Here is an 11,004-nt window from a genome sequence, read left to right as displayed (position 1 = left end):
CATTTATAAGAAAAATAAGAAAGAAATTACTTTATTTAAGTAATATTTAAGTAAAATAAATTAAATTATGATTTCAATAGGATCATTTTTAAGACTTCTATCCAAGTATATTTACTATCCTGGTTACAGTTTCTGTTGAATAAAACGTAAAAATCTGGCGCATGTCGGTTGCTCACTGATACTACTCTCCCCCACCCCGCGACCCCGCACACGTCCCGCCTGCTCCCTGCGGCGGCGCGGGCGGTGTGCTTTATCCATCAATTAGTCACCCCATTCTTTATTATTATTATTTTTATGTGATCTTTTCTACTAAAATCTAATTTGGGTGTTTCGGCTTTAGGGTATACAAAAATTAAAGTTTTATAATTATCTACATTTCCGATCTACGGGGCTAAATCAAAATATGACAATTCATGACTCTCTTTGATTTTGCACTATCTTATCACTGAATTGTTATCAGTGCATTAACGTTATTGATAAACGTTAATGGTATATCTATACTCGATTCTAAACTGCTATAAGTGATTATTAAAATGCTTCCAACAAAACGATGATGTCATTGTTTAAAACCCGACAACAGGATAGTGGTACTTATGAAGTGTTGCATGCAATGTGTTGACGTGCTACGATTATGTATTGGTCCAGTGCGGGAGTTAATAGGATCGAAACTTAGTGTCTGTGCAGAAATAAATTATTTTAAATAAGTGAAACTATATATGGATCCCAGTGGACAAGGTGATCTTCCAGTGATTAAGGATTTTTGGAAGTAAATGTCAATCATTAAGGATGACTTGCTCGATTGAATGAATCACGCTATTCCTGGTGAATGACAGAGACAACACGAGGTTAAAAATTTATTTAGCGCTAATATTTAGTAAGTTGCAAGCCAGTGTTTATTCGAACTTCATAATTACTGCAGTCAATCAAGGATAGATTAAAGGCAAAATATTAAAACATATATTCTAAAAATAAACACGTTACTCACATAATGATAAGAGTGGTATTTGGTATTTATATGAAACGTCATTATTTACTCTTGTGTTTTTGCTTTGACTGTTTGTCTCATTAATTATATTTTGGAGAGAAATATAAAATATTAAAGAAGTAAAACATGGATCAAGGCACGGGAGATACTGAAACTCAAGATAACGAAGAAGAAAGGGGGACTTCGGATGAACAAATTCCATCAACATCAGCCGATGTTACGCAAGGTAAGGATTATTTTTATTGTAAGTATCGCTTCATGATAATATCATGTAATACTTTTTTTAAGTATAGCTTTTGTCTGCGGCTGCGCTGGAGCGATAAAGATTTTCCCGGTATAAAAAGTAGAGTAACACTCAAGAGTAATGTAAGCTACATTAGTGAAAAAAATTTAGTAGTCACTGAGATTAGCACGTTCAAACCAACAAACTTTTCTTTTATCTATACTGTTATATGAAGCTAACGAGATTGTTTGTTTGAAGGCGCTTCTACCTAATATTTATAATATTGTCACTAAGTGTATATAATCATACTACTTTTATATCTTTATATTCTAATAGATAATTTGTTATTCTTTTAGGTAGACAGAAAATCATTTTTTGGACATTTTTGGAACACAAGGGACCTTTTTTTGAACCGCCATATAAACGTCTTCCTGGACACATTAAATTAAAATACAATAAAGAGGTAGTAGAATTGTCCGAAAAAGCTGAAGAATTGGCCGGACTATACGCTAAAAAGCTACATAGACCTTGTGTTACTCAACCTGAATTCAATAAGAACTTTTTCGCTGAGTGGCGCGCAGTAATGACACCAAAAGAACAACAATTAATCAAGGACCTTTATAAATGTGATTTTAAAAAAATTCAAGCACATTACACAGGAAGTAAAAAAAGCAATAAAAAAATTAAACAAAAGCAAGAAAAAGAAATTAAAAACACATATGGACGTTGTATAATTATTAATATGGGTAATGAAAGAATCGAACCTATTAAGAATTATAAAATGGAACCTCAAGATCTGTTTTGCTCTAACGGCTCTCTTATGGGTAGATTAAAAAAACGTGTCACACCCGAAGATGTAACAATTAACTGCTCAGCAAATAGTGAAATACCTGAGCCACCACCAGGACACAATTGGAAAGAAGTGGTACACGACAATACAGTTTCTTGGTTGGGTTCGTGGAAATGTAACATCACAGATACTTGCAAGTACATCACTCTTGATTCGAGATCTAAATCAAAACAAGAAACGGACCGTAAAAAATATGAAATTGCAAGAAAATTACATAAATACATTACGAAAATCAGAACACAATATCGTAGAGATTGGCAAGCTGAAAATCTTTTAGATCGTCAAAGAGGGGTTGCTTTATATTTAATAGACAATTTTGGATTTAGAGCAGGAAATGAAAAGGAACCAGGAGGCGCGGACACTGTGGGTTGTTGTAGTTTAAAAGTAAAACATATACGATTAAGTAAATACAACAAAGTTGTTTTTGACTTCGAAGGCAAAGCTTCTGTTAGATATAACAATGAAGTAACCGTCGAGGAATCAGTGTATAGAAATCTCTCAAAATTTCTAGAAAATAAAGAAAATGAAAACGATCTCTTTGATAAATTAAGTACAAGTACGTTGAATAAATATTTACGAAATCAAATGACGGGTTTAAGTGCAAAAGTAATTCGGACATATCTAGCATCAGTTACATTTGAAAACCGCTTGAAAGAAATGACATACGCGGGTAACGTGTATAATGACTTTTATGTAGAAGACATGGTGAAACTTTTTAAAAAAACATTAATGGAAGTCGCTAAATTACTTAATCATAAGAAAACTAAAAGTTCGTATCATTTTGTCTCATTTTATTTTATGAATATAACTTATTGCAAGAATTCCGTTGGTGTCGAAAACTAAACTTTGGTATTTTGTTCTCTATTCAGCATTGTAATACTTTTGTATAATCAAACTTATTACTGAAACTTATTTGCCCGTTTTGGATTATAATTTTTTAAGCTTCATATTTGAAAAATGAAGCAACACGTAGTCTATTATATTTGTGGACGCATAATACCTTGAGTATAAAATATGTATATCGACATATTATTCTTTTTTTTTAGAAAAAAGGAAAAACACCTCTTCCACACGTGATTCCACTGACAATACAATATACAACACCCGTTCTTCATTATGCAACTACATAGATCCACGCATCGTAGTCACCTGGTAAGCATAATAATTTTACTAAGAAGGTATCCAATTAATACAGCAATTAGAGCCGTTGGCGTAAAACGAATTTTGAATGCATACTTAGTCGTTTTTATAACACAATCATAAAAAAAATATTCAATTTCAATGTGAGTCTTTATAATATATTTAATACAAATACCATTCATCCTTTAAATTTACTGTATTTATAGTCGAGGGACCTATTTCAACACACGACAGTCCATGCTTGCGTGTGATTAATAGAAACATACGCGAAAAAAAGTAATAACTGAGTAAACTTTATTGTTTTTTTAAATGGTTCGCTACTTCACTACATAGTATAAAACATAGTCGCTTTCTCTGTCCCTATATCCCTTTGTATGCTTAAATCTTTAAAACTACGCAACGGATTTTGATGCGGTTTTTTTTAATAGATAGAGTGATTCAAGAGGAAGGTTTATGTGTATAATAACATCCATTAAATAGTGGAGAAATACTGTTATTTTGTTATGTTATACCCGTGCGAAGCCAGAGCGGGCCGCTATGTTTTTATATACAACGTTCACAGTTTTTCTGTAGTGTATTTATTATCAGCATTGCATCCGTGCGAAGCCGGGGCGGGTCGCTAGTATGTCAATATTAGTAATAATGACTGCCTCGGTGGCGTAGTTGTAAATGTACACTGTACGAGTACGACTTCCACTCTGAAGTCATGGGTTGGAATCCAGGGTCGGGCCAAAAAAAATTATAGTGACAGGGTTTTTCCATCTTAAAAATTACTCAGTCGCAGCTCGGAGTTAGGAAGTTGGCGGTGTGATATCTCTGTGCCTCGGAAAGCACATAAAGCCGTTGGTCCTGCGCCTGACCTCTTACTGGAGTCCGGTCATATCGGATTACCGTCTCACTGGACTATAAGAATGAAGGAACAAAGAGTGCACCTGTGTAATGTACACACAGGTGCACTATAATATCTCCTGCGTACCTGGCTGATCTCCGTTGAGATTGACCGCCGTGGCCGAAATTTGACTAGGAAGGAATTAGTAATAATATTGTTATCTTATTTCAGGTGTGAGAGGCATAATATACCAATAGACGAAGTTTACACTGACGCATTACGCGACCAATTTAGCTGGGCAATTCAAGAAGCGGGCCCGAATTTCCTGTTTTGCTGGTAATGTTGGGAATGCTTGACTTAATAATATTGTTGACTGACTGAGGTAACGCAATTTTTGAACATTTTTTACCCCCCTACACCCCCATGTAACGCGCTGTAACGTTTCCCTGTATGCGCCCGCCCCCCCTCCAAAAGTTATGTAACTCTAAAGTGTCATTTTTTTTCTAGTATTCACAATTATGTCACGCAAAGTAATAGAAAGTCGCTAAAATACCTTTTATGGAAAAACTAATGTTACATGTAACGTGTTGTATGAACCTCCCTCCCGCCTCTGTATCACATCGGAACGTTTTACGAGACCCCTACCCCCCCCCCCTCCAAATTACGTTACGTAATACTTGAACGGCCCCTGAATTAAACGAAGTGCATTGTTGTTGCGGACGTCAAGAATCATGAATCATGAAAAAGTACGATTTGTAGAACACTGATGTCAAAAACTTTCAATCCACGAATCTATCTATAATAGAGGCATTGAGTGGGGACGCTCTCCTCTTCCCCTTTGGGCCGGAAGATGGAGATAGAAGGAACTGAGAAAGAGTTTGTTGTTATGACGTGATTGGTCAAGTTTCCCGGTGCATTTGATTGTTGTTAAATCCTGTAAGTTCGTTATTTACATTGCCTGAATTATCATTGAATTTGTTGTTTAAAAATAATACTACTAAGGCAATGAAAAGAATGACCAAGGTCGACTACGACGCTTCACCAGTATTGTGGTGGTGGGAATAAACATTTCCATACCTAATGTATTTTAGTTGAGGCAATCCGCATAAGTATCAGGATCATTAGATAAAAAATAGTATCACCAAGGGAAGGGCGCAAAGAATTCGCGGAAGCCATCCCAATCTACTGAACCGTCCCGCAAGACCCTACGGGATCCAGTCGGTTTTGGCGACCAGAATAATCCATCAGGGCCGACACGTGGACTAGGCATTGGTCGTATGATACTAGAGGGACATCGGTTGAAAACCGTGTAAGCCAGATATTGAAAACGATGACTCCTGACTTAAATCTTTACGTGGAAGGAGTGCTTTAGGACGTATCTGGTGTAGGTCAGTTATGAAATATTCAGAGGTAGATATAAGAGTCTCCGTTAATAGAGCAAAGCAGGTTGCGCCGTCTCCCGCCCTGTGGAATGGGGGCGTTTGGAGAATACCACCACGGTAAACCCCTGCCTGTCGTAAGAGGCGACTTATAGGGGCCACGAAGGGGGTCGTCGGCGGGCAGCAGGGGGCTGTCCGCCCTAGTTCTTGCACATTTTTAGCTTGACCCCCGGGATGGACGGCAGTGTGGCGTTGACCTCATGCTGCTTTATCCGCGAAAAAAAAAAAAAAAGGTCGCGCCGTCTCAAAGTATTAGTTTACGGCGTCGATGTTGCTGTGCAGACTCCTGATATTGCAGAAGTCCACTTATAAAAGAGATTTAAATGCAGGCTTACTAAACCCTGCTATTATTTTTTAAATTTTAATTAAGAATGTTTGGGGTAATAGACATGAAGATCAAAGTGCCAAAACGATTCCCGAGAAAAAATAGTGCCGAGCGTAGTGCCGAGCAAACACGCGGCCTATAGCAGAACAAAATGCGAAGCATGAGAGGGCTGTCTCCCCCGCGTGACATCTCCAGGTTCCACCCTAATCTTCCATCCTGACATGACAATTGCAGGATATTCGCAAAATGACGAGATAGTTTCCCGAGAAAGAAGTATGAAAGGGTATTCCTGGCCGCCTACTAACCGGCAGGCGGGCGACTGAAATCGTACCCATCGGGTCTTCTAGTTGAACTCATCCCAGTCACTCCACAGTCAAGCCGTAGACCGGAGACTCCGGATGTAACTGACATCGTCAGGAATATCAAGCCCCGAGGAAAGATAATGAAGGTATGAACGGCTGCGCAGCCCATCCACCGAAACGCTTTGATTACTTTTATGCGGCAGAAATAGTAAAGGTGGTGATACCAACCCGTTCGGGGCCAATGTTAAGTAAAAATCTTCACTTAATATTAAGCTCTATCTCTAGCAATAGAAAAACAGGTAGAGAAAATAAGAACCGCGGAAGGACTGATAAAACGACACTGGTGGCTTAAGATGCTGAAGTTGCGCACCGAAAGTTGGGTAGCCGTGCCATTTTCAGAGCCAACGGAAAGGTTAAAACACAATGGCCCTTTCGGCACAAAATGTAATACAAGTTTTTTGTTCACATTATTTCACTTCTTTGTTTAAAATACCTGGTTTTGGAAATGATCCAGTTTTCGCAATCTCCTGCATACCTACTTCATAATCCCGCGATACATAAGGGTGGGGAGGGGGGTTCTGACAAAATATTACGTATGAAATAGCGGAACCCCCCCCCCTCACCCTTTTGCGAAACACAATTTTCAGACTTATGCGAATCACGCAAACCCTTAAGAGAACCATTGGAAAAAAAATCCATAACCCCGTAATCTCCGACCACGACGTAGATCCTTATTTCACGTACCGTCATCTAACACTTACACACGTCTTAACAGAGTCCTTGCATATTTAAATGCTATATGCACGCTGATATTATAAATCAAAGTTCATGATCTTGGCCAACATTTTGGCAGATAAATCGACTTACAGTTCTGTACCGTAATTTGTTAATATCTGTAGTCTGATGTTGGATAACATGTTATTGCTCATTATATTACTAAGTTTAACTATCAATATAAGTTAATTAAATAAATATAATATACAAACGTGTTACTGCTAAAAATTGTATATTGCAGCACTTTTTATATAATGTATTACGAATGAATGATAAATAAATAATATTATAAATTTTATTACGTTCATTATTATTTTTCGAAAAATCATTTACAATTCTATAATTATATTATTATATTCCTACCTATAAGAAATGCAACAGTAAATTATTTGAATCTTCAAGTTAGTTTTTTGTTTGAGTATAGATTTTTTTGGACGGGCACGGCAGTGACCCGCTGGAACTGATTGTAAGACGAGTGTGTTTCAATAGAATATCGACTCACGACAGATTGACCCCTCGATAGTCGATACAATTATGCCGGCCTGTTGGAACCGGGTATACACAGGCTGATCCCGGAACGCGACACTTACGTGGGCCTACATGGCGGTTTTTAACACCTTATATCGCTATCCGGTTATAAAATATTTCCTACCAGTAGCAAAAATTACAATTTGGATACTACTGTTTGGTTGGAAAACCTAATCTGTAGATATTGTAACATCACACGTTATTCACATCTAAATACACGTAATTTGAAAGAGAAACTTGCAGCAAGTAAATAATACACGTTAAGTTTAGCAAGTTACTTACTAAACCGATTAAAAGGTTTTCTTGCGCGCTTGTTATTTAACTCATTATCCTTTATTAAAACAATTATTATTACTTCATTATTAATTTTTTATTAAATATTTTTTAAATCAGTACGTGTAGCACGAATTATAAAGAATTTAAGTATTCGTATCGTGTAAGTTAGTTTGTAAGTATTCCTCTATAGACGTCAGACGATAGTATACGCTAAAAAAACGATGCTCAGTGCTGCCAATTTCTTTAGGAATCTGTAGACATCACACAGACTATACTATAACTACACGATATACTATTCAAGGCGTTCGAATTTTCATTAAAAAATCGTAACCATAACTTAACGTATAAGTACTAATGATTTCTTATGTTTACGCGAATGTTATATATTAAAATTAAACTATTTTTCGGATTTTATCGCGGTTTTAAGACTGTTAGTTATGAGAATAGGTACTAGATAAATACATCCAGGTAAGTACGTGTTTTTTCCAGGACTTATAAGCTGCACTCTTCGAAACGTCGGGAGAAATCTAAAATATTGAAACCGCGATAAAAACGGTTTAATTTTAATGTATAAATACTACTTAATAGTAGGTAAATATTCATGCTACAGTATAACGTTAGCATTCCGTCAGCACCTGTCACCGTCCCTAGAGATATTAATTACCGGCTATCGTGTTTATTAACATGTATTTGTTACGTTTACTACGCGATTTATCTTCGCTTGTGAGCGAAGTTCTAAACAGAAGTACGTTAATTATGCTCTTATAAATTAGGGTTGTGTATAATTTTTTTAAGAACTACTAAAAAGTTACCTAATGGAGTGTATTTCGGAGGACGACCACCTCAAGGTGCAGAATCTGTAGTCTCCTCGTAAATGTGTTGTTTCGGTATAGGGCATAGTTTGGAATAGGGCGGCATAATTGTGTCGACTGGCGAGGGATAATAAATTGATATTTTCGCTAACTGGATGCTACTCCATCTACTATCAGAGGCATTAGAGTCACTTCAGCGTGTGCGTATAAAAACGTATGTATAAAATAATAATAATAATTGTGGTGGGTAGAGACAGAAAACTTAGAGGCCGGTCACCGAATCGTTGGACTGACAACATCAGAGGAAATCATGGATGCTCTGCGACAGCGAATAGGTATTAGATACATACATCCAGTTAAGTAAGCGATTTTTCCAGATCTTATGTGTGGCGCCAAATTTCATCAGTTTCTGCATTTATTTCTAACGAACATCCAAAAGACTTCACGAATTTTGCCTTAGTAATTTAGTAACATTTAAAGTTACTAAAACACAGATAAAGAGACCGCTGATAAGTATCAATTTATAAGAACAAAATACTTTAACCAATACGCAATATTGCTGAACGACCAGTATTGTTTGATATATTTTTATTAGATCGAGATGTAGAATTTATTCCTGCGCGACACCCCTATGTTAAACTTGTAAGCAAATTGCTTCAGACGGAATGAATGACGCAGTAATGTGCGTTCACTGAAAAGCTCTAGATAATTACTGCTTGTAACTTGCCTTTTCAACAAAATCACACTTGTGACTCTCATGAATAAACCTAGGCGTCATCAGACTGTGTTAGGTTTTAACACTACGTTTGAATGTTCTTAAGACAATAAATAGCAGGGTATCTTCTGCTTAGTGACTACGCAATATTTGCTTATGAGCACTTTGATATATAACACCGTCTTCCTGCTAGGCACTCCCTGCTATTGCTCTCAATAGATTAGAAAGGTTGGTTGAGATAGGCTTGCGTGGTCTACCGCGGGTTGACAGACTTCCCATATATTCAGAATTCTTAGGATTTTTAAAATACAGAGTATATTATTTTACTGATTATAATTAATATTAACTGCACCTTAAATTATTGTACAACCAATAATTACTAGACTAGTCTACGAGCTGAAATACGTAAAATATGCTGAAGGAAACTTTCTTTGTAGTTAATTATTATTTTGGAACTATTCCATGACTGAGTGCTTTAATTGGAATTGTACAATCATTATAAACTGAAAAAAAGGGGCTTACAGCCGTTTTCAATAATCGATCCCAATCTCAAACTTTAATCCAATTCTGAGAATAAACCAATCAAATAACTCATTTGTAAGCATGTCAAAAAAAACTTTGTTCTGATTGGTTCATTTTTGAGTTAGATCGAAAAAGCGCTTTTTATTCAAATTGGCGGTTAGTGTTTATTGCTAAAAAAAGCGGTTACAAAATTATGTGTACCTTATCTACGTGTTATAAAAACTTTTTTCTGATTGGTCCGTTTTTAAGATAGATAGAAAAAAGCGATAAGGGTCTTTTATTGAAAATAACCGTAAATCAAAACCATTATTTGTGTTTAGACTATCTTCGTATTAATTGCTCCAATCCAATTCATAATGGTGTAATTATCCATCAATTGGGAACATTACAAACTCGATGTCGAACCTAATCAGTTGATGGAATGTTAATTCGGTATCGCCTAATGCCAATATTTCGAAGCGTCAAGTGGAATAACTTGAAATGCTTGAAATCAATCAAACAATTCCGATTAAACCATAACCGAAAACAAGAGAATAGAGCTAAGCTTGTATATTTAGGTATATAATTTATTTGCAGGGCCTAACTAGATAGTGTATTTTTTCAGTTTTTGTTTAAAGGTATGAAGTATATTTGTTTAAAACATCGGTTCAAAATTACTATTACTATAAATAAACGGATAAGGTAAGGTAATATAAATGTAAGTATAAATAAAAGAATAATAATAAATATTCAAGGTGTTGGATGGTGTTTCTACTGTTTATAGGCAGTCGTATCACTCTTCATTCAAAGTAAAAAAAATGGAGCTAAGAATTAGTTTTATAACTTGCTTTATATCAAGATTTGCAGGTGGAATATCCGATTTAAAGTGCTCTACACACCCGCAATTATTATAATAAATCGTTATCTCTCGTGACCTTTGGTATCTGTGTTTTGGAAATTCCACACGTTATTGAGACACGATTTTTGTATCTCTTATAAAACAATAGTACGATAATATAGCTTAACAAGCTATTAGGTACCTACACATATGTTTTACTACGTGTATATACTAGGCTGTAGAGAAGTTTGCCGCCAAATTTCTTTTAATGTGTAGAAAGGTTCTTAAAGGACTGACTGCTTCGGTAGCATACTTCTATTGTGGTACGACTGTAATGCTCTGTCTTCGATATCAGATCGGGCAGTGATATAAGGTTTTTCTACCCAATATTAGCCCGGAGTGTGGAATTTGTGCGAGATATGACGGTAGTCGCTTCCTGTTATATGGGACATCCATACTCACGGTGT

The 11,004-nt window shown here is 36.1% G+C and overlaps 1 protein-coding gene across 4 annotated transcripts; it reads left to right on the top strand.

Moving 5' to 3' along the window:
• Positions 1-465: 465 nt before the first annotated feature.
• LOC115445274 (DNA topoisomerase I, mitochondrial) lies at positions 466-5,934 on the top strand. Of its 4 annotated transcripts, none has more exons than XM_037439655.1 (5): positions 468-845; positions 1,081-1,211; positions 1,565-2,827; positions 3,105-3,210; positions 4,259-5,934. In XM_037439655.1, exons 2-5 carry the CDS (start codon positions 1,112-1,114, stop codon positions 4,365-4,367), a joined length of 1,578 nt encoding a protein of 525 aa, XP_037295552.1. In that variant the 5' UTR covers positions 468-845; positions 1,081-1,111; the 3' UTR covers positions 4,368-5,934. The 4 variants fall into 4 exon arrangements, with proteins under 4 accessions (XP_030027353.1, XP_037295552.1, XP_037295551.1 ...); XM_037439654.1 differs by having other exon boundaries at positions 468-874; XM_030171493.2 differs by having other exon boundaries at positions 466-1,211; positions 1,565-2,614.
• The last annotated feature ends 5,070 nt before the right edge of the window (positions 5,935-11,004 follow it).

The sequence above is a fragment of the Manduca sexta genome, chromosome 17 (assembly GCF_014839805.1).
Source record: "Manduca sexta isolate Smith_Timp_Sample1 chromosome 17, JHU_Msex_v1.0, whole genome shotgun sequence".
NCBI lineage: Eukaryota > Metazoa > Arthropoda > Insecta > Lepidoptera > Sphingidae > Manduca > Manduca sexta.
This window is presented reverse-complemented; position numbering and strand designations above follow the sequence as displayed.